At 50.4% G+C, this 24,038-nt stretch overlaps 1 protein-coding gene across 3 annotated transcripts in view; it reads right to left on the bottom strand.

Annotated features, from left to right (window-relative positions):
- Positions 382 to 24,038, bottom strand: part of ANP32A (acidic nuclear phosphoprotein 32 family member A) — a 38,172-nt gene continuing 14,515 nt past the window's right edge. For 2 of the 3 annotated variants that reach the window (XM_018053591.1, XM_018053592.1), the window contains exons 2-7: positions 8,304 to 8,453; positions 7,949 to 8,071; positions 5,464 to 5,662; positions 3,984 to 4,081; positions 1,803 to 1,866; positions 382 to 1,602 (exon numbers count right to left, since the gene is read on the bottom strand). In XM_018053591.1, coding sequence (XP_017909080.1) covers positions 1,541 to 1,602; positions 1,803 to 1,866; positions 3,984 to 4,081; positions 5,464 to 5,662; positions 7,949 to 8,071; positions 8,304 to 8,453 — 696 coding nt within the window. In that variant the 3' untranslated portion in view covers positions 382 to 1,540. The remainder of the gene's footprint in view (positions 1,603 to 1,802; positions 1,867 to 3,983; positions 4,082 to 5,463; positions 5,663 to 7,948; positions 8,072 to 8,303; positions 8,454 to 24,038) is intronic. The other variant, XM_005685152.3, reaches the window with a different exon arrangement.

Here is a 24,038-nt window from a genome sequence, read left to right as displayed (position 1 = left end):
CAAATTTGTTTTGTACATTCCTTTGGTTTTCCTGTATTCTTTTTACAGTCTGAACAACAAAACAATAAAATATACTAAAAATAAGGTCCCAAGGCCGGCTTTTTGGTGTTTAATAAACCCTTTTATATCTTTATCTTTTTAAACCCCCATCCCCCACCGCTTCCCTGCCCAAATCCAGTCTTTATTGAAGACTGCACACCACGTCTTGAGTTGAGACCCAGAGTAGCCAAACTTAATCAGGTTACAGATCTTGTAAGAAAAACTATTTTATCGGGTAACCAACGTGAAGCTTCCTGCCCCCCACCCCCGCCCCCCGGCAGGTTATCCAGATGGCATCATAGACCAATGGCCTGTTGGACTCAAAAGAAGCCACCCCCAAAAAAATTGTATAAAAAGATTTATTGAAATTTATCAATGACAAACAGACATAAAACTCAAAAGTTTGGCTCTTCTGAGGGGGAGGAAAACCGGTGCAGATGTTCTTTTATCCAGATGAAACATGGGCTACGAAGTCACACGTCACTTGGAAAGCAATCAGAAGAGGGACAGAAAAGCAAACCTGTACATTCACTAGGGATTTGCAGTCATTTCAGATTTCCACTAGGTAAGAAAATACAATTTTGCGTTAAGTTTTTCCGTGCTCGGGTGTATGAAAAAAAAACCCAGCCGACATGCAGCAGTGTGTCCCGTGCCTAGGTCTGTAAAAATGGTCTAGGCCGAGCAGGACACGCAGAAGAATTCTCCTGTCATTTTGTAAAACAAAGCGTTCTAATATTTTACACAAGATAGGGACAGTTTTGTTTTTTCGTATCTTTGAAAGAGGTTGAAGTTTGAGGGTTTGCTTCTTCTCTTTTAATTAGAATTACTGAATCCATTTTACTCCTAAACTCTGAAGCCTGCTGTTTCCAGCTCTCTGGCTCATCACTCAAGAGTGACATCAGAGTCTTCTCAGGAGAGCAAAGCCCACCACCGTCTGGGAAGAGAGAAAGGGGATGGAAGACGGGGAAGGTCCCCAGACCAGTGCCAAGATTCGCCTTTAGGTTGCTATTTACAATCAAGGCGCTTGCTGCCTCTAGCCGGCCCAAGAAACGTGAAAATCAAGGGATCCGGAACAAGAGGTAAGACGTGGCTGGTGCTCAGCCCTCCTGGGCTTTGAGAAACCAAACTGAGGCCAGCCCTGGCCTTCCAATCAACTTGAGACTTGGGAAGTATCAGGAAATGTCAGAGATCTCCAAATCGTCCTCTTTGAGGGTAAGGAACAAACGTTCACTTGTGTGTACTCAGCTATTGCGTTTACAGGGACAGAACCAGACACAAAGAAAAATTAGGGGAAAAAAATAAAGAGTGGCCGTAAAAATAGTATTTTATTCCACCCCCTCCCACTCTCCCTCCCCCCACAACCCCCAGTACACTTTTCCCCTCTCGTTCCCACAGCAACGTTACAATCAGAAAAAAATAAGTTTCAGGGGGCGGGATTTGGGGGGGTACGGGTAAAAACAGTCAAATCACAATAGGAATTTTTCAAAATAGGTTATTCCGCTTAGTCATCGTCTTCTCCCTCATCTTCAGGTTCTCGTTTTCGCTTCTGACCCCTTTCTTCTTCTGGAAGAGTAAGGAAAAGGCATTCAGATTAGACATGGATCTTGCCTCTGACTCCGTCCACCCGCCAGGAAAGCAGGGAGCCCAAGTCTAGGAGGCTTTGTTGTCCCTGGCAAACTGAGGCCTGGTCCTCAGGGCCCAGCAATCTACCATGACCGAAGAGGTCAGCCTGCTACCCTCGGAGAGTAAAAAGGCTGCCATACCACCAAGCTCCTCTTCATCTTCCTCATCGTCTACTTCCCCGTCGTTATAACCTTCCTCATCCTCCTAAAAGAGAAGATGACACTGGATTTTAGGAACGCCCTGGCCTTGGGACATGGGGAAGAAGCCACTTTCCCTGATGCTGAGCTCAGAAAGGTGAGGGCCAGCCTCTCAGCAGCCCCAAGGCTTGGTCAGGTGAATCTAAAGCAGAGGTTCTTTTACATTAAGGACCACCTTTATGCACCTGTAGAAAGCTTTGAACCTCTTTTCCAGGAAACACCCATATCACATACAATACCTGCAAGAACGGGGAGTGGGGGTGGATTCTACGCCCAGGTTAAGAATTCCTGACCTGAAGTCCTTGTAACTCAGGCAGCTCTGCAGTGTGCCCTCCCAGGGGAATGAGTTCCCCCAGCGACTCTCCATCACATGAAGTAGGCCGAACTTTCATCTGCCCTCAATCTAGTTTTGGTTCAAGGGAAAACCCCAATCCAGATTCCGTGGGTGAGTCCAGCCTCACCCTACCCAGCCCCTTCACTTTCTTGCAAACTTGGATCACTTGGAGGAGAGGGAAAATGCAATGTCCTCCCCTCTTCCCCGCCTCAAAGAAAATCACTTCCAGCAACTTGAGATTCAGCAAGGGGTGTGAATTCACCCTCAACCTAGGACCACACTTTATGCTGCTCCTGGAGGTCCAGGCTAGTTGAATCTGCATGATACTGTTCCTGAAGCACCAGGCAACCCATTGTTTAAAAAGAACTTGGCAATAGACTTCTTTTTGTCAAGGGAAATATCCTTTCATAATGTCACCAAATAGTTCCTTAATCAGTCTGTTTGCTAAGACTGTGTGTGTGCGTGTGTGCGTGTGTGTGAAATCTGTAGATGGTTAATGAGATTACAGAAGAGGAAGAAGAAAAAAAACACCACCACCACCCAATCCCAAAACAAAAACCCTCTGCATTCTGGAGGCTCCTGTGACAGGAAGAGCAAGCCCACTGGCCAAAACGCCTTACTGCCCTGTTCTGGGGGGTGGCGGGCTGTTTTGCTGTCTCTGTTTTTAAAATGCATAATATTCCTGAGTGGTGAACTTAGCAGCCTGCACCTGAGCAGGAGAGACACCCGGCAGCACCGCTAGGGGAACCAAGCCTGCGTCACCAGCTTCTCCTCTGACCCTGAGCTGCCTCTCCCCAGCATGAGGGGCCAGCCAGGAGGTCCCACCTGAGAGGGCCTGTGTGGCAGACAGGTGTCCGTGCCCTTGATGGGGAGAGACAGGAAGTTACGGGAGAAGGCAGGTACCTTGTCCGTGCTGTCACCATTTTAAACCTCTCTCCGTCTAACTTTTGCAGTCAGATTTAGAAAGCTGAAGTCAGGGGAAATGACTCTGCTCTAGAAAGACTCAGAACAGCCATCCAAGTACAAAACCAGGCACACAGAGCCAGGACCTTGAAGGGTGTGAAAGCCTAAAATAGTAAGTGGTCAAACACTCCCTGTCCTTAGGGATTTTACTTACAAATTATTTTATCCTCTTAACAATCCAGTGAGTTGCTCCCTATTTACAACCCAGCTGTAAAATGACACCTATGAAGAAACGGGCTCAGAAGGTCAAGCAACTTGCCCAGGGACACACAGCTAGCAAGTGGTAGAAACGGGCTGTACCCGGTCACAGACACATCCCAGACCTCGCTAAAGAAGAATGCCGGCCAGTGTGTCAGGATAACGGCACTTTATCCGCTGTGTGTGGGGGACCCTTGCCACTCTCTGATGTGGAATCCAGCAGTGTCTTATCCTATTACCCATCAGTCCAAGGCAGTCCTTGATTTTTCCCCAGCATACTCTAAGTGCTGAGTATCTGAATTAACACACAAATGCAAAAAGGTGGAAAATGGGGATGTGGATTCTGTAAGAACTGATTCTTACATGGAAACAAATACCAGGCTGTCCCAGAAGAAGAGTCCCCTCCTTACTGGCCTCTAGAACCCCCTTCTTTCTTTTCTAGGGCTGACTGCAAGGCTTGCCTCTTCCAAATCAGCCCAGTAACAGGCCCTAAAGTGATTCAATACACACTCAAGGCTCCTGGCTGCTAAGGCCCATCAGTCAGGCAGTTAGTGGGACTGATTCAGACACAGCAAAGCAAGTAAGGGGGACTCCAAGAGATGGGCCCCCGGCCCAGCCCAGCCTCTTACCTCTTCCTCTCCACTCACGTCCTCTTCTTCCCCCTCCTCCTCCTCCTCCTCGTCCTCCTCGTCTTCCACTACCTGAGCGTCTTCATCGTACTCTTCCTCTGTGAGTGGAAACGGGGACAAGGACAAAGGCATGGTGAGCTGACCCCTCTTTCCCACAGTACAGGACCCAGGTCGCTGGGCCTGGCACAAGAGGTGCACTCCTTGATGTAGGGGCCACGACTCCCACACCCACCCAGCTCACAGCCTGGATGCTTTAATGTGACTGAACGCACCCTGAAGTCATCCAAAAAATAAGCATCCTAGAATGACCTCAAAGGTAAGCCCTCTTCCCAAGGATTCTGAAAAGGAAAGATCCCACATGGAGGCTAAGATGGCAGAGAAAATGCCAAATCGGGGCGCCAAGTTACAGAGCCCAGGAAAGCCAAGAAGTCAATTTATTCAGAGAGGGCATCGAGCCAAAATCTACAGGTGAGAAAGCCGAATCCCAGAGGGGAGAAGTGACTTGTTCAAGATCATACAAGGAGTCAGTTGCAGAGCTGGGCTCAGAAGCCTGGTCTCAGGATTCTAGTCCTGAGACTTTTCTGTCCCAGCACAAGATGGAACAAACTAAGGCAAACTGGATGTCTGAATACCTAGTAAAGTACTCCCACCTAAGAAGGGATAAACACTCTCATCTGTGAAATATTCAGCCCAAGTCAACCCTCAACTTCGGCCACAAAGCCCTGCACGGAAGTGGCACTGAGCTGTCAGCATGGAGAGGAGATGAGACGGGAGGTCCTCCTTCCTTTTCCTTCTCTCCTTCCTGTAAGTCCCTGACTTCTCACTGTGCCACTAGGGAGCCCAGTGTGCTGCCTACAACCTCCTCTGCTTCCAAGATCCCTGGGGCTCCTGAGTCCTCACCCCCCAGGTCCTGCCATGTGGTCCTATGGGCGGCAGCCACCAGGGGGCCTCACAATCTCTCCAGCCATGACTTCATCTCCACCACTGGACCCTAGATGAGAAGAGGGGACCCTCAGGCCTTGCCCCACCTCCCTCCATCGCTCATCTCCTCCCCAGAAGCAAATCCAAGCAAGAGACACCATAGGATGTCATTTTGGGGAGGACTTTGGAAAAGGGAAAAAAACTGAAAGGAGGACTCAGATTTTTTTTTTATGTGGACCAATTTTAAAGTCTTTTCGTCTGCCACATCTTTTCTGTTTTGGCTTTCTGGCTGCCAGGCATGTGGGATCTCAGCTCCCTGACCAGGGATGTCCCTCAGATGGTTTCTAAGGAGTTACCACGCAGTTGGAGAACCTCGGATGTCTCTCTGGGCTCAGGCCCTTTTGTTACAGGGGTGTCGACCAACAAGACAGACCGCGCCAGCAGTAAACAAAACAGACGGCCTGCTCCCCTCCCAGCTCTAGAAACAGCTCTCAGGGACCAGCAGCGGCCCATCTGCCCGCTGTAAAACCCGGCCTGGCCTCTCCCTGGCGCCACCCACCATCCTCGTCCTCGTCGTCGTCGTCCAGGCCCTCCACGTAGCCCTCGGCATCTGAGTCGGGGGCCTCCTTGTCGTCCCGGTCGTAGCCATCAAGATACGTGAGCTGCGGAAGGAGCTTGAACACGTTTTCTCGGTAGTCGTTCAGGTTGGTCACCTCACAATTGAAAAGGTCTAAGCTCTTGAGGTTTTCTAACTTTTTCTGCAAGGAAACAGCGAAGTCAGACAGTGAGCGGGATGAGGAGACAGGTGGGGGCGACGTGAGACAGCATGCAGAACTCACAGGTGAGGAGCCTCCTGTTCATCCATGTGAAAGATGGGGGGGTGGGGGTTGGACCCGAGGATCTTCAAAGTCTCACCCAATGCCAACACTTTTATTCTGCAATTACAGCCTTTGCCATAACACTGAAAAGTTTGAAATTAACCCAGGGCTTTCTTGGTGCATAAGCCAAGAGCTCTGGAGCCTGCCCTGTGTCTAAGCAGCCAGAGAGGAACTGAAAAGGCCACAGGAACGCAAACTACCTCCTTTTGGGAATAATAATAATGGCAATTAATACTGCACTTTGTGTATTAACTCAGTTTATCCTCAACAGACTGATAAAGCAGAAATAATTATTAGTTCATTTTACAGAAGAGGAAGCAGAGGGCAGAGAACTGAGTTTTGATCAGGCAGTCCCACTTCAGACCTGTGTTCTTACACTGCAATACTGCCTGTCAAAAAGGACAAGTGAAAAACCAATGAAGGATCCAGATTTTGTCCACAGTACTTAATACCAATGGGTTTAACTGACGGGTTCTAGTCCATGTTACACTTGTTGGCAGCTGGATTCTGAGGCCCAGGAAGTGAAAAGGTCACACAGCTAGCAAGAAATTGCTACATCTTTACAGTTCCCTCATCTTCAAGGAGGAGGTATCCCACCTCAGGCCAAGTCCCTGTTCCAGTAGGGCCAGGCCTAACTGGTGATTAAAGCTACTGTCCCTCAAGGCCAATGTCAGGAACAAGGTCATTCTCTTGAGATTTCATAATTTGAGACCTGGTCATTTTTAGCAGAAGGTCAAGGGTAGAGAGGGAGTCTGGGCTGTGGGCTGGGTGGGTGAGGCCCACCTCTCCCAACCAAAGGTGGTTCCCCACTCTCAGGAGTCAGAGAAACACAATAATCACACCGATAACCAGGGAAGAAATTACACAGACACACGTATTCTAGGCCAAAGGAACACTGTGTGTGTGTGCACGCGTGTGTATACACAATCTCCATAACTGCCTCCCGAAACACACTACACAGAACTTCAAAGATTTTTTTCCAGTTTATAATAAAATTATGGAATCGAGGTTTCTAGCTAGATAAACAGAATTGCTTTCTCCTAGGAGATCAGAAGAAGTCCTGAAAGAAGTTCTATGGGAAATCTATTCTAGTAGTTGACCCCATGCCACAGAGGGGCAGGTAAAGCCTGAGTCTGGAGGAGAAATGCCAGCCTCCCATTCTGCCACACAGGCACATCAACCAGCCCCTCAAGTATCCACAAAGTACAAGGAATGCTTTTTGGACAAGAACCCAAACTGAGAGATGCCCCAGCTGCTACCTTCTATACCCAGAAAAGGGAAAGGGGCGAACTTGTCCAAATAACCTTATGGCCCTTTCCTGATTCTAAGGTGACCAACTTATGAAGTAATTCTTGTGTATTATTTATGCTGAGTGTCAGTTTAATGCAGTAGTATTTCTATACTTCAAAAAACAGAAATCCATGATTAATCAAAAATTAATCAATCAATAAAAAATTAATCAGTGGTACATCTTACAGCTGATTTCGTTAAAGTCAAGTGAATACAGTCATTCGGATACGGGTAACACAGAAATTGCTATTCTGACCATGACCTGCCCTTTTCTAGTGAGTGTATCGTGAAGTCTGGGTGTGCTCAGCTCTATGTGGACAAGCAAAGGAGGACATGCTGCCCAGGTCTTTGAGCCCGTGGTCACCATCATAGCCAGGACTGCTGACCAGGGTCACTCTTCTCGACACCCTTTGGAGAAGTGCATGGGGCTTCCACATGGCTTTCTGTCATCCGAGGGGACCTGCATCAGGACCGACCCACCTCCAGAGGCACCAGCCTCTGGCCAGTGACCCAAGGAGAAAACAAGCAGCCACCTTCAGGGTCAGCTGAGTTCCTGGATGGCTCCTCTCTCCCCAGTGAAAGGCACAAGCCAGGCTCTAAGCCTAAAGAAATGACAGCTCGGGTTTCCAAAGCTGAGTGGAAACTCTAAGAGGAAAAGCACTAGGACCAGAAATAGAGACCTGGGTCCTACAGCATCCTTCAGCCTCTCGGTCAAGCTCTTAACTTCTCGAGGCCTCAGTTTCTCTATAGACGAAGCAGAATTCTATCTCACAGCACATAATTAAACACAAAAAGCATGCCATACAAATGCGAAAGTAGTATTCCCTGGTACCAACCCCTCCCATCCCAGAGGAGAGGGGAGGCCCCATGACTCACCAGTGGCTCTATTGTGCTGAGGTCTTTAATTTTGTTGCCACTTAAATTTAGATGCGTGAGGTTTGGACACTTTTCTGCCAATACTTCCAGGCCCCCTGAGATTCTGTTATCACTTAGTTCAAGCTAAACGAGGCAGGGAGAGAAAAAGCAGAAACAACTCTTAAAATGAAGGCTCTAGGCTCAGGCGTTCAGTTCCTCGCAGACGGGCCAGGAAAGGAGTCGGCTCAGGGAAGGGGCAGGTGTGCTGGGGCTCGCCCTGGCCCCCCTGCCTTTCTGCTCCCTCAACTTGGAGAAATGACTGGGTCCTCCTCCCCAGCCCAGTTCCCAAGCACACCTGCGCCTCCGCTCTATTTACCTTCTTAAGTTTGTTTAACTTTGGTAAGTTTGCGACTGAGGTGAGCCCGACGTTGATTGTACTCAAGAACTCCAGTTCTTCAAATTCATCTGTGAGGCCTTCGATTTTGCCTTCATTCGACCGACAGTTGTCCAGGACGAGCTCTTTCACCTGGGAAGGGAAGGAGGCTGTGAATCAACCGGGGTGAGGGATGGGGGTTGAGGCCGGGACAGGAGGAGGACAGGAGGCAGACGGGAAGCCTTGCAGCGCGGCGTCCACGCTGGTCTTTCTCTGCTGTTAGCGACACTGAGACGGGGAGAGTTGGGGGAGAGGTGCTGGGGTGATTGGAGCTGCAGAACCAGAGGGCCCTTCTGGACAGGCGTCTTGGCTGGACTGGAGAAGACAAATCCAATAACCCCACTGTTGACAGCAAGGTTGGGAGTTTCTTTCCAACCCTGCTGCCGCACCTCAGCCCCTAGGCTCCCCAGTGCACCAGCCACAATGCTGCTGAGGAACCTCCAGGCCTGGCCGTTCCTTCTGAGCCCCTCACCCCAGGGTCCACCATGGTCCCAGCCTGACCGCCTTCCTGAGGCCCCCCACCTACTACTCCCCCTCCTCAGTCTCCACCGTCCTTTCACCTCTGAGTCTGTGACCCTCTGCATGCGGATGGGTCCCGGGGTGTACCTGAACCCAATCCTGCCACCACAGTCAGAGCCAACCAACCCACCCAGGCAGTCATCACCTGGTCACCAGCTTGGCCTGCCCCACAGTAAGGGCTGCAGACCGGGGACCCCTCCAACTCTCCATTCTGCAGAATGGAGACCAGTGCTGTAGGACAGAACTTCCTGTGGCGATGGAAACCCATCCAGGAGAGGAGCCACCAGTCACATGTGGCCAGTAAGGTGAGACTGAGGAGCTAAGCTTTAAATTTTATTCAGCTTTAATCAATCACAATGCAGAGAGATATATGAAAGTTACCACACGGAATACCACAGCTCTAGACTTTGCTCTTCAGGTCCTGAAAGCTGATGTGGAAGGAAAATGGACACCCACAAGCCCAGGATGAACCCACATAGAAATGCTGGGCTTGGCAATGTCCAAAAGTTGGTCTTTGGAGATACCTCTGTGGCCCTGCAGGCTTCCTGCCTCTCTGGAGGTGGTTCTGCCCTATTAAGAGACCTTAGATCCCCTCTCTTAGCCGTAAGCCCTGTATTTCGAATGAGGGAGAAAGAACTTCTCCCTGGGTTGTTAAAAGGCTGATTTGGCTACAAGAGAGGGTCCAGGCTCCAGCACAGATGGTAGGGAGACAGGCTGAGTAAGAGTCATCAGCTCTCAGGCCTGCCATGACCCAGGGGTGTCAGCAAGGGATGCCAGGGTGCCTGGCCTGCCTTTCCACTCCTGTCCTGAGCTGACAGGGGGCTGCTCCCCAGCCTTTCACGGATGGCGGGCGCCTTAAAGGTGATCCCTCCTGGCTGCATCTGGTGCTTGACACTGCGCCCCCACTTGCCTGATGTGTGCTGCTGCTAAGTCGCTTCAGTCATGTCCAACTCTTAGCGACCCCATGGACTGCAGCCTACCAGGCTCCTCTGTCCATGGGATTTTCCCGCAAGAGTACTGGAGTGGGTTGCCATTGCCTTCTCCAGCCTGATCTCTGCAGCCTCCAGGAAACGTACTGATGTGGCCTGGATCTGATGCTCCCTAGGACTTCCATCCCTAGGTTTGGATTTCTCACCAATGGGTCACTCGGACCAGGCCTGTCCTGTTGACAGCAGTCCTGCATTATCATTCCTGCCCCTTACAGCCTTTTTTCCTCCTGGATAAGTGAACAAGGCCTGTCCTAAGCAGTCACTGTCCAGGGCTGCTCCCCACCTCTGAGCAGGTCCATTTGCCCAGGGTGACTGTCCACCACAGTGGTCCTCTTCCTCCGGCATCACCGGGACATATGTCCACATGGGAGAAGAGAATCCATAGCAGGCTGCTGCGCCCCTCCCTCAGCCTGCCCTTGAAAGAGGTCAGACTAGGAGAGCTCAGGGCCTGTTTGGGCCACGGCGCCCTGCAGGTGCCCTGCTGTCTTCTTCCCTAGTGGAAAGGGGTGGCCTGCTCAGCTCAGGATAGCAACAACTTGGCAAGAGAGGTGAAGCCAGGTGCAGCAGCTCCTATCCAGAGCCAGTAAGCCCTCAGCCAAGCACCAGCGCCAAGGCTCACCTTTCCCTTGGATCTGAGACGAGGGAAGTCAAGTCCTTTCCCACTCTTCAGGGGAGGACAGATGTCCAGGTCAAGCCCCCTTCTCAAGGTCACTGGCAAGAGACTGGGAGTAGACCCTGTGAGGCCTTCTGCCCTAGGGCAGGAGGTCAGTGCAAAGCCAGGAAGCCAGGCCTTTGGGGAGCAGTGGAGGGGGAGCAACTGTCCTGGGGAGGGAGCGCCACCTCCTACGAGGGCAGTTCCATCTGAGGTCACACAGCTAGGCTCCTTCAGTCACTCCTTTCCTTGGAAGGCCCTGGGAATTCTTTAAGTTCCATTACAGAAAGACAAATATGAGGAGGGCTTCCAGTCCACCTTCAAAGATTTCAGACATGTGGTTCTCTAGATGGGTCAGGGCTTCTATTCTTGTGGCCATCAGCCAAGGAGGAGGCCTCAGTAAGGGGGGTGCGCGCAGGAGGCGGTGCTGCAGAGTCAAGGGAATTCCTCCTGGAAGTCTGCCTCTTTCCCAGAACGGCTCAGTGCTGCCTGGGAATTCTCCAGATAGACCCAAGGTTCCAGTCCCAGCACCACGCCCAAATGGGTGGCCATTCCTCTTGGGGACAATATGCAAGACACCACTACTAACCACAATGATTGTTTCTTTATTAACAACAATCAAGGGCTCTTTCCTGAGCCCTCAGCAGGCACTCTCTTTGCAGGCACTGTCTCATTTGATCCTCATAATAGCCCCATGGGGTGCTCCTGGGGTGCTGTTCTATTGTGCAGCCACATCAGAACCACTGATCCTAAAGCTGCAGGAACAGGCCCTGATGGTTAGTGTTGCCACAGACGAGGAGGGTTTCCTTGCTGTTCCCAAGCAGGGCACAGGTTCTCCCAGACCCCCAAATTCAATCCTACAAACTACCCTGACTGCACTAAACCCCCTTCAGCCCCTTTTCTAGCTGTTCCACTGGCAGGATGGGGGCTACTCCCAGCTGTCCCCACCCTGGTTATACTTCCTTGGTAACCAAAGCACAAAACCTAACCCAGCCCCCATTCCAATGACACTGCAGTCAGGAGCAAGGATCTGGACAAAGGCCAGGGGCCTGAAACCCCGCTCCTCCCCAAGGAGCAAAAGGCTGCTTCCTGTCACTCGGGAGAGAGAGCCTGCGGTGTCTGGAAGGCCAGATGGCTGCTCCAGGTCTGTGGGGACTTAGGGATCCCCACGGTTTCTGCATTTCCTTCCTGGTGGGGTTTGTGGAGAGATCAAAGGGGGTGGGGTAGGTGGGCTGAGGCTTACACCCTGAGGTTGCTGATATTACCAGAAAGCCCAAACCACAAGGGAAACCCACAGTTTCTTCGTGGGGTGATGAGTCCCATCGGGGATGGCAGGTAAGCAGACTGTGATGTGTCTGCAATGGACCAAACAGAAAAACACAAAAGGTCTAGTCCAACAGCTGACCTGTCGAAGGCATGGCACCCAGCCCTGTTCCACCTGCCTCCATGCAGGGCTGCGCTTTCTTACAGCTCCAGGGCGTGTTTCAAAACGTCCAACCCACCCCAAGCTTCCTTAAATTGACTCTTAGAAATCCTGCCGCAATTCCAACCCACTTCCTCCCATTTCTCCTAGTGCTGCTGCTGCTGCAAACCCTTCCTCCATGTGAAGAGAACATCCTTGTTACATCCAGGGTGTGTTCTGCTTAAAACAGAAAAAAAAAAAAAGTAAGGCCCATTCCCCCCTGCCAAACCCTGGGTGTGAGCTAAGCGCAAAGTTAAAATTAAACTGAAAATTTGTACTTTGGGTTTAAACTCTCTCCCAATCCTACTGGCCGTTTAAAAATATCAAAATGTGGTTACTCTCTCTAGAACCAACGACTGGACTTACTCTGCCTCTATCGGGAGCTTTTCAGTCACCCCAGTGACAACCCTCCACAGGAGCCTTTGGCTCATTCCTCAAGTGTTAACACCTAAGAAGCGTCTGCATATTCATACTCGGGCCCCCTGGAGATGCCAGCAGGGAGGCACTGAAGGTTCCTAAGAAATCAGACTGCCCGGCTCCGGCATTTTCTGAAAAACGCGTCCCCAAAGCAAGACGCGGCAGTCATTTCTCACCAAGGGGAGCTGAACCATCCGTGATAAACACGAAGACATTATTACTCTAAGGAAGAACCCATTGCTTGTTTCAAAACTGTGAAATCCTGTCTTCACAGATCTCTCAAATTCGACCATTCCTCTCTACTGCCAGCGACGTGGCTCTGTTCGCGGTAGTCTAAGTCCCTCTAGGTCTGATTCTGCTTCCAAATGGGGTCTCTGTGACAGCAGGAATGCTGGACTGCTGGGAACAGACCTCCACCTGGAGGCCTGGCCCGGCTGGCTGAACGACCCTGACTCTATCCCCGAGGTCTCAGGTTCTGCCTTGCAGAAAAGGGACAATGATATCTGTTTAGCCTACAAAGCACAAACTCTGGCCTAGAAAACACTCTTGGCTTCCCGCCGCCTCCGGGAAAAAAAATCAAGGTCCTAAACTGACCCAAGGAGGACTTCTACTCTCAACCTCAGCCAACTTCCTCCAATCTCATTGCCCCCAACCCCACCTCTCACCCTTGCCTACAGACCCAGTTAAGCCCCTCTCCCCAGGAAACCTTCATCGCCCGGCTCTGAGCATCCCAGGGCACCGAGGGCAGCTGCTGCATGAATCATTTAATCGTGTATTAAGCATCCGATCCTCCTAGAGGTCAGGGACTGTCCTTCTCTGTAATCAGCCTAGCGGGGAGCGGACAGCCAAGCAACTGCTTAACAAATGTCCTGTTTATCGTGCCGGCCACAGCACTAGGCGCCGGGCATGCAAAGCGAAACAAACAATCGTGAAATTAACAGTGCAACTGGTCTGACACAGGTTGAACAAGCCCTCCCTTTTATAAACAATAACAACGTGCTCTGGTGTGTCTTGTATCCGCCAGGCAAGCCCTGTGAGGAGCTCGGTCAGCAGTGCACCCTCCTCTTGACCTGACCCAGTGCTCTGCATGCAGGTTCTCCTGCCCGTAAGAAACCCCCTCTCTCCACCCAGCAAGCTCCTGTGACACTGTCCATCTAAGCAGCGGAGGGGACGCGGAGCCAGTAACGATCCACAGCTGGGTCCCTGCCAGCGGGAGGTGTGGTGGCAGGCTAGGAGACAGACGGCCGGTAAACAACTCCAGTCCAGTGTGCCAGGTAGCAGGGCCGAGGCTGGAACAGGGTGCATGATTCACATGCCTCTGCCCGGAGAGGACGGGCACGCTAAGCACAGGCAGGAGGGGCCCAGCAAGACCAAGAGTCAGGATGCATTCTAGCAACGCCAGGGCTGGCCAGATGATCTGCAGGGCCCAGTGCAAAATGAAACTGGAAGACCCCTTGCTCAAAAACTGTTAAGAATCCCCAGACATTGACAGCAGCGCATTAAACCCAAGAGCGGGAAAGGATCTTCTAAGCATGGGGCCTGGGTGGTCACACAGGCCACATGCCCATGAAGCTGCCCCGGATTTAAATGGACAGCTTGGGCCTAAAGCAAAGCCCTCTGAAGGCTAGAACCAGAGAGCAGGAAGCTCAAGAGAGGACTGCTCTTTATTTTTCCAGCACTTCCCGAGGCAACAGAGAGAGGTGGACAGAAGGCAGGCTCTGGAGGCAGACCGACCTGGCTCAAGTCCAAATTTCCCATCGCAAGCTCATCACCTCACTTCTCCTGAGCTTCTGTTTCCTCCAACGACAATAGTGCCATCACCTGGGGTTGGATTAGATGAAATAATGCACAGAAAGCACCCTCAGCTTGGAAAAAGCCACCTGCCTTCTCCTTGACCCACAGCCACCTTCACTGCTGTGTCCACGGTCAAGGCACAAGAATGGGCGTCAAGGCAGGCCCGCAGCTGAGTCACCTCTGCTGCCCGCAGAGCCCTTTCATGGAATGAAGGCCTCTCCATGTTCTAGAGAGCTGAGAATGGTGTGCCCCAAAGACACACCTCTGGGTTTCACAGCTACACCTTGTTTTCTTCAGTTTTTCCCACTGGCCTCCAAGTCTGATCTTTCCTTTCTCCAAATGGGCATGCAACAAATATTTGTAGCTTTGGTATCAACCTTGTCAGTCCCTGACCAATCTAGTTTTCAGGTCCCAGCCTTGCAACAGGAGAAGACTTAAATCAGATTGACCCCGTGTTTTTTTGGTGCTCGTGGGTTTTAAATAGGTCAGCTTTTAAATGGGCCATCCCCTGTTGCAGATCCCATTTCTAGCTCGAAGGCCAACCTGAGACACCAAGGCAGCAGGGAAAGGGGCTTCTTCCCAGAGGTGTTCCATAGGAATGATAGATGATCGTGGGGTTTTCTCCTTTTAACCATAGAATCTCTAGTTTTGCTTAATAATCAGTGTGGCAAAACCTGCAAAAATCAGTCATGTTCCATGGGGGAACCGTCAGGCTCTGGGGGAAAAGTTGGATATTGATTTCAAAAGCTTAGAAAGGCCTTCCAGGATCATCTAGGTCAGTGGCTTTCTGACCACAACCCACAGTAAAAAAGACATTGACACCTTGGCTCAGGACACATATATTTTTGTGTGTTTACATGCACACACACACATAAACAAAACTTACCCTGTTTACAATTTTTTCTTTTTTATTGCATTAAAAAAAAAATGAACGTGACCCACAGTTTTCAAAATGTTGCTCTAGTTTAGCCCTCTTTTTCTAGAGGAAGCAGTAAGGTCCAGAGTTGGCTGAGAGCTGAGGAACCCCAAGCTGAGTGATTCTCCTGCCACAGCACACCACTGCTGTGATCAGAAATCACAGTCCCCAGTGGAAGACCCTGGAACCAACCATGAAGTTCTCTCATTTCTGCTAACAGGAGGTTATTCTGCAGCCTCAATGGTAGCTAAGACTGGGATCTCCACACGGGCATAAAGATCTTTTAAATTCTTAACTAAGGGGCAGGGTCCTACCTTACTTTAACACAAAAAAAACCTCTCTAAGAAAAAAGCATCTAGGTGTCTGGATTTTGTTTGTTTCCTACAATAGAGCTCTGAAAGCACTGGGTGGGAGCACATGGCCGCGGGAAGTCGGTGACGCCATCCTTATTATTTTAGGGAACCGTGGAAGGCAGGCTAAGGCTGCTGCGCCACTAATGAAGCTGTCGGCAGGGCCTGGGTAATAGGCTAAGCGCTGGCTGGGGGAGGGCCTGTATTAACATAAACCCTGTGACTGGCTCCCTCGCCGCCTGGAACCGGCTTCCTACCTCCTCCCCCAAGCGTGCGGAGGACTCGGCTTCTGCCTCGGCGAGGCAAAGACAGAGGAGCTGGTGCCACTGCAGATGCTTCCCGGTCAGAAGAACAGACTCGGGGCGGTAAAGGGAGGACTGGCGCAGTTGGTGCAGGACCTGGGCTTCGGGCTCACTGAAGGGGCCTGGCTGGGCAGCGGCCCCTCTCTTGTGTTAAGCCTTTGCTTTCCTCCCGCAAGTCTCACTCTTTCCTTCTACAGGAAGCCTTCCCTGACTGCCCACCCCTTGACCTAGCCATGCTTAATTTAAGAACAGGTGAACAATTCCCAGAACAGGGGGGAAAAAATAAAGGCCCAGAAGGCTGTCTGGGAGAGGAAGTGGGGAGGAGTCAAGCTGGGTCTGATTTCAGTGTGTGTGGGTGTGTATGTGTATGTGGTGGGGGCCCAGTGGGCCGGGAACAGGGGGAGCTGAAGGTTTTAGAACTGGTAAAGGCCATCATCAGTGAAAGTTTAGCAGGCTGCATCTTTTAAGTAGTTGTCCCTTGCTGCCTTCAGTGGGTACTGGAAGGTGTGAGAAGTAGGAGGTGGAAGCAGACCCCAGTGAAGGCTTGGTCCTGCCGGGTTGTGTCTGAATGGAGACCAGGAGCAGGAAGAGGGGCAAGCAGCACAGAGGTATAGTGCCAAGGACGCTGGTCAGGAAGTCTCATGATCTGGACTCTGGGCCCACTTTGCCACTACTAGCTGTGTGCCCTGAGGGGAGTCATGTCCAACTCTCTGGGCTTCTGCGGTACCCTAATTCGCATACTGGACAGACAGATAGAAGATCCCCTCTAATTACAAAATTTTGAGGGTCCGTCCACTTCTAGTCTTAGCCCACATCCAGACTCAGTCACTGGTCCCCAAAAGGAGATGGGAGATTTTATGGGCCAGAGAAGCCCAGTATTCATCATTGAGATGCCAAAAAGGAAATCTGGGCCGCCAGGCAATTATCTGGATAATTACTGAAATTCAAAAATCAATCATGTTGTCTCTTAAAACACACCAGGATCATAAGAACAGCCCCCAGGGCTCAAGGTGTTGGGCTTCCAACATGGGAGACTGGCACCACCTGTCTGATGCCTGCCACCTTACAGGACAGCTGGGAGCAGGCATCTCAACTCATGGAGGTGTTCGGGCTGCACTACAGTCCTGTGGTTCATGAAACAACCACGACATCTGTGATTATCCACGAGCCGCAACACTGGCCCTGTGCAACCTAAGGCCCCGAGGAGGCTGAAGAGCAAGGCCCAGAGGACAGGGGGCACAGCTGACACGACCTCCCAGCGCTGTTCCGATCACGTCAAGTCCTGTCACTCCTTGTCCAAAGCCTCTAATGGTCACGGGAGTCAAGTGTCAAATCCAGAGGAGGATCCCCAGCCCCCCACCCATCAATGCCTCTGACTAGACGCTGTGCCTCTTTTCAGGTGCATCCCTGCCTCACCCTCTGCCAGCCTCCCTGACTTGCTGCAAGTACGGTGACACCACCTGGTGTTCCTTTCCCATGCTACACTTTACAAAGGGCTTCCCCAGGTACTACACTTCGTTGAACCTGCAGGCAACTGGATCCCACCCCAGGGAAGCTGCCCCATCCACCCACCAGGGTCCTCAGGGATCCGCAGCTCGGCCACAGGATGCCTGGCTGTCTTTCCTCCTGTGGTCTCTCCTCCAAACAGTCTTGCTAAGGTCTGAGGTCTCGGTGTCCCCTGCTGGTGCCCTGCCCAGAGGGGCTGGCTAACTAGTCAAATTGGACTGGGTCACTTGAGAGGAAAGGATGGAGCAGGGGAGGGCAAGAGTTCTGACCCTTCATTCACTTTTGAAAGCAAAGCACCTGGGTAACTCCAATGGGGCAAGTCAACAGAAGGTACAAAAAAGGCTTCCTGGGCCTCTGAAACCAGTTTCCAGGGATTGGAGCCCCACTGGGCTGGGACCACTTATAGAAATTCCACCGAGTCCTCAGTCAGCAGGGTCCAAAAAGAGAACACAGCTCAGGGTCTCTGCCATGGGTCTGGTGTGGACAGTGACAGCTACCCACCCCACAAGTACCAAGTGGATGAATGGTCTGCAAACCAGAAGTTAATTCATTTCCTCAGCTTCATCACGCGGTGATCCATAGGCCGGCAGTTCACAGCCCCTGGCCTACCCAGCCCAGGCGAGCGGCACAGCCCACCTAAGACAACACCACATCTTCAGACACAGGCCTGGACACCTCCCACAGCCCTTTTATGGGCCTCTGCCTAACTTCCAGCTGGCTTTAGAAAAGTGCTTCAGGGAACCAAAGGGCCCATCACCACACCTCTGGGGAACCACTGGATCTAATCCAGCTCCTCGGGCAACTGACAAAGCCAGGTGGAAACCAACCCTGTGACTCACCCAGGGTCACAGAGCCCACTGTGAACTGAACCCTGGACCATCGTTATCCTCCTAACTTAGGGCCCACACCCCAAAGTCACACATTTCTCCATGGTGATCTCCTGGAAGCGAGAGGAAACAGAGGAGGAGAAAGAACAGCTGTTAGGAAAAGAGCCCCAGGCCTGAACCTGACCCCCCACGTGGCCCAGGAGGGCTGGCAGGGCAGAAGAGGCAGGGGAGGCTCAGCAGACTCGGAGGAGAGGCCCTCGACCTCGGCCTCCTTCCCTGCCACCTCTTTCAGGGTGACAGCAGCACTGGCAACGACAGGAGCTGGGCAGACGCCGAGACACGGAAGCCCTCGTGTCCAGCCACCGATCGGAGACCGCCGATTTGGGCAAAAATGGGAGCCAGTCATGCGAAGAAACCTGGGGCTGAGGACCAGAAGTTTTCTCTCTCCAAGACTGCAAAGCAAATTAGCCAGGGGTCACACATAAGAAGCGATCCATCTCTTTCTCCCTTAGAGAAATGAGACATGTACAGCTCGCCTTAGTCTGGAAATTAAGGGCTTATGGTAAAAGTATTGGTGATGGAAGTGCAGGAAATGCTAAGGAGTAATGTTAGTTCCATATGCCACTTAGCTGGAAGGGGGAACGTGGAAGAGCAAGGATGGAATGGGAGCCAAGGGGCTGATAGGAGGCGGCAAGAGGGCTGGAACATGGAGGGGGAGGAGGAGACAGACAGACACGGGGAAAAGGACACGGGCAGCCAAAAAGAGCAGAGAGGAGAAAGTCAAGGGCTCTGTGGGTTTTTCTTTACTTCCAGAGTTCCATCCTCTTCACCTTGATCTTGGTGGTAGAACTTTGCCTGGATTGACTACTTAAAAAAAAAAAAAATACAGTACAGGTTGAATTCACTGCTGTTCACAGATTTACAGCTGCTTTAATCTTGAAATGCCAAAAACAAAGACAAACCCTAAAAACCTTTCCGATTATTCTTGAAGAGTTAGGGAGGGGCTGGACAAAGAGACCGGTGTAAAAAGAAGAAAAAAAAATAGTCTAAGGACTTCTATAGTGGTTCAGGGGCTAAGAATCTGCCCTTCAATACAGTGGACCTGGGTTTAATCTCTGGTAGGGGAACTAAGATCCCATTTGCTGTAAGGCAACTAAGCCTGCGTGCCGCCACTACTGAGCCTGAGCGCCACGGCGAGAGAGTCTGGCCGCTGCAACAGAGAGCACATATGCGGCAACTAAGACTTGATGTAGCCCAAAATAAACAAACAGAATAACAGTTAAAAAAAAAAAAAAGCCTAGAGATCTTACTCTTCACCAGAAGCTCCTAAAGAAGGTCCCTGCCAAGGTGGTCAACACAGACAACGCCATCCCAGGTTGTGCGGACAGAAGCAAGGCTGGTGACGGAGGGTCCTCGGGTCAGGGTCCCAGAACGCTCTGCTCTGACGGGACCAAACCTTAAGTGCCAACGCCTGAAGCGGAACAAATCTGAGGAAGGCAACAAGGGTGGAGAGGCTTCTGAAAAGCGTGACACTGGAAGAACAATGGAAGGAACCAGTGATGTTTAGGCCAGAGCCGAGGTAGACTCATGATAGCTGACTCTCTCCACCTGCTTGAAGGAGAGTCCTATGCAAATACAAGTACATTTACTCCGTGTTCTCCAGTGGCTCAAGAGCCAAGATCAGTGTGCAGGAATTACAAACAGGCAGTTTTGAAGCCCAATGTAAAACACAAGAGGGTGTTTAAATCTTTACAGCTGTCCCACAAAAGAAAGGGCTGCTCTAGAAAAAAAAAAAAATCAGTGAGTCCCCTGTCCCTGTACGCATACACACCGGAGGCTGCTCGGTGACTGTCTGCAAAGAACTGTACACATAAACAGCACTAAACAATTATTAAATGAATTAATAATATTGTGTAACGAAGCTTTGCAAAGAGATGAGCCTCGGGTCTTTTCACCGCTTAAAATGCCATTACTTAATGTTTAGGCCTGATTCACTCATTCAACAATATTCACAGCGTATCTGTCACATGCTGGGCACGCGTCGTAGACAGTGTCCAGACAGCAGTGGCCAAACCTGGGTGCCTAGCACGTGGATCTACAACCTAGCGGGGAGTGAGATGATAAGCCAGTATGTGTATATGTCTATATTCGCTGTTGTTGCTCAGTCGCTAAGTCGTGTCAGACTCTTTTGGGACTCCATGGACTGCAGCCCTCCAGGTTCCTCTGTCCATGGGATTTCCCAGGCCAAGAATACTGGAGTGGGGTGCCATTTCCTTCTCCAGGGGATCTTCCTGGACTAGGGATCAAACCCAGGTCTCCTGCATTGGCAGGCGGATTCTTTACCACTGAGCCACTTGGGAAGCCCATATGTCCATATACAACATATATAAATGCTACAAAGGGGGAAGAAAAGAAAGAATCAATCGTGACGAGACAGAACTTTACAAAGTCTGCCATGGAAGGCCTATCCGAGCTGAGCTTTCACTGGGGACTTGAAGCCAAGTGAAGAGAGGGCAGAGGGAACAGCCTGGGAAAAGACCCGAGCAGGGGGCATGCTTGGCCCTTTTGAGGAACAGCCAGGACAACAGGTGGTGGTAACAGAATGCGTGGAAGAGAAGCAAAGTGGAGGGAAGACAGCCACTGTCACGCGCACTCGTGCACACCCATGGACATTTTACACCTAACTGGTGAAGGAAGATGGATTTCACAAGCAGCAGAAGGCAGAACTGTCTGAACCCCAGCAAAGGCAGCAAGACCCAAGAGCTGACCATAAGCCAGAGATTTCTCTTGCTCTTCCTTAGAGAAAAAAAAGAGTGTTAGTCAGGACTGTGCTCACCCAATGTTTCCAGGTATACACACACCTTGGTTACACCCCTGGGAAATATCCTATGGCAGAAGGGTTTGCTTATGAGTGTGTGGGTGCATAAGTAGTAGTTAGAAAATGTGGTTTCATTCCAGGCTTTACCGTTTGGAATGGTGTGGCTTCATTTCCTCATCTGTAAAATGGGGAGAAGAATATCCCTAAAAATCCCACAGGTCTCTGTGAGACCAGATGAGGTAAACCGTGCTGTCCTGGAGGGTACAGGGAGGAATTTTACAAGCAAGTTTTGTACCCAGAACTTGGCACCCCAGGGAGCTGAGAGGAGGTGTTATGTAGCTCTGATTTCCCCACACTGCCTTGCACTTAGCTAGCAATAAATGTTTGCTGAACTGAAAAGCATAAAAATAACCTGGGAAAACATTCTGCCATTTTTTTCCTTCCTATTAAACGGTAGCACTTTGCCAGAATGCTCAGAACAGTCTCTCTTCTCGGAGATCCTTCACTTTGGGGGAAGAACCAACTAAGTCACATCAGGGCAGAGTGTTCAGAGGATAAAGTCCCAGGATGGGGACGGGAACAGGTCTGACTCCTCTGCAGAAGGTTGCTGGCTCTCCTGTGTCACCCCAGGCTTTCTCCAACAGCCTGAGCTGATCGGTCCAGGCCACCAACGGAAGAAGGGACTGCAGACTAGGATAGGGTCAGCAGCTCTTGGAAAAGCCCATGAAAACCAGAGATATACAACATATACAACATGCCATCCAGATGAAGCCTTGAGCTAATCAGACTGCCTCGATGCAGGTCGGGAGAGAGAAGCCCAGATACACAGAACAGCTGAAGTCATTTCCATTCTTTTTTCTTTTCCAGTAAGTAACACATTCATTCTCAAGGTCTCAAAACCAAAAAACATAAGATACACAGTTCATTCTCCCTTCCATCCTGTCCAATTAAGTATCCTTAATTTGTTTGTTTACACATATACAAATTCAGAAGCTTATTTTTCTCTCTTTTATCCCAAATTCACATATTACATATTGATCTTTGCCTTGCCCTTTTCCATGAAGTTTGTGTTATATATCTTTTGCTGGAATGTTGCAATATCGATAAGCTGGCACATGTCATTTCGCATTCATCCAGCTTATTAACCAATGAGATGGAATCACGACCCCACTTCTGATCTGCAGGGCGGCAGTCATGGAGACTTGGGAGTTCTAGACTAATGGGATCACCACTGTACCTGTGTGGACGAGTTATCTCGCCTCCAGCCGTTCAGTGCTGCTGCTCAGCACCTGCCAACGCTACTAGTTGCACTGGGCTCCAGTGATAAAGGTATCCTTCCCTTTTGCCCCCAGTGTCCAGTGTTAGATGGACAGGCAGGGACCACTACAGCGCCCAGAAGCAAGCTCAGTGCGCCTCGAAGGCCATCTGACCTCTGTGGGCTTATCTCGCTATCTGCTATTGGGGTGGCCACATCTGCACCTCAGGGGACATTTAAAGGATCAAAACATAGTATCTGCCAAGTATCTGATATGAAGCACGGCTTGGAGCAGGTGCTCAGCAAAGGATAAGTCTAACTCCTGTCACAGGAGGGGTCTTGCTGATGGCAAGGACAGCAAGGTGTTCTAGGCAAAACACACGGGACTGCCACGCCGCTTGCCACATGTGCCTTACAGAAGGCTGGAAGGCAGTATTAGTTTCTGAGGCAGCACTCAAGCCCCTAATTATGTCTTAGCCTACTTTTCTTGGAAAATCGTTTGGCTTTCTCCCACTTTCCAGACCCTCTTTCACAGTTTGAGGTCTCCTGGGTACGGCTCTCATTTGTGTGCACAAGCTCTCCTGTTTGAAGTACATCAGAGTGGCCAGACACATATTTGTTAAGGCCCTGGCACAGAAAGGTAAGGATAGGCACGTGCAAAGTTGATTTTCCTGGGGTTTCACTGACAGGGATTTAAAATAATCATTTAAAGGGAAAAAAATATAAAGGAGAAAAACCACTGAAACTCACATTTGTTTTGTTTACTCTGAAATGTGTTCTCTTTCACAATAACACACTTTAAAAAAAATCAGAAATTCTGGCATCATCTGTTTTGCTTTCCTGAAGGAACAAATGCACAGACTTTATAACAGAAAAATAAATGAAAGTCAGGAGTCGAGAGTATTTCCATGTTAGCAGCAGTTAAGAGGAGGCAAGAGGTCAAAGTTAAGATGCAAGGTTTCATGCACTACTTAAGCCAATGACTTGGCTTTGCACCCAGCACAGCTCCTCAGTACTATGTGACCTTGAGCTAGTTCACTAGCTTTTCGAGCCTCACTTCCCTCATCTGCTAAAGTGGGAATAACCTCATTTTGCAGTGTTTCTTTACAGATTAAATAAGAATAAATGAGTATCTACGTACCAGACACTGTAACAGTTAAAAGCAAACAAAACACATAGAAAAGATACTGCTTTCAATACTTAGGAAAAAAAAAAAAGATGAAGATCTAGTGCCTTTAATTTGGAAGCTTAAAGCAGAACAGTAGGCATCAAATTATCCAGCCCCCATAATCCTGGGACGCCAGGCTCCTAACAGGCTGATTAATGAAATCTTACTTCACCAGAAGCTCCTTTCATATTCATGCAAGACGCCTGCTTCCAGATGAAAACTATCAGCCAATTAAAGCTCATCACAGTCCTTGGGAGAGGTGGGTCACAGCTGGATTTGTGACCTAACTGTGGGTTTCGCTCTCTAAAATAAGCCCTGGGACCTATGAGTCCTGCCTCGCCACCCTTCATCAGAGGGTTTGGCAGGGTCTCATTCTCCCACCCAAAGGCATCTGGCCCCCCAAATCAAGTGGGAGGGCCTGAGAAGTCCAGATGGAATCCAAAAAGTGGCAGTAGGGCCCCTCAAGAAACTATTTCAGAAGCATGGAGAGAAGGTGTGCTAGGCAGGAGAGCTTGTGGCTACCCAAACAGGGCCACACCTCTTCCGGGACAGGAATAAGACCAGTTCCAGGTGGTGAGCCCGTGCCTGGGAGGCTGACTGGCACTTACAGACGTTTCTGTTTCCCACTCCCCACCCCAGCCACGAATGAGGAAACAAGCCTACTACTGTTAACAAACATGATTTGGAAGTACCAGTTTTTCAA

This window comes from Capra hircus, chromosome 10 (genome assembly GCF_001704415.2).
Source record: "Capra hircus breed San Clemente chromosome 10, ASM170441v1, whole genome shotgun sequence".
Taxonomy (NCBI): domain Eukaryota; kingdom Metazoa; phylum Chordata; class Mammalia; order Artiodactyla; family Bovidae; genus Capra; species Capra hircus.
Note: the sequence above shows the minus strand (reverse complement) of the source record. Positions and strands in the feature narration are given on the sequence as shown.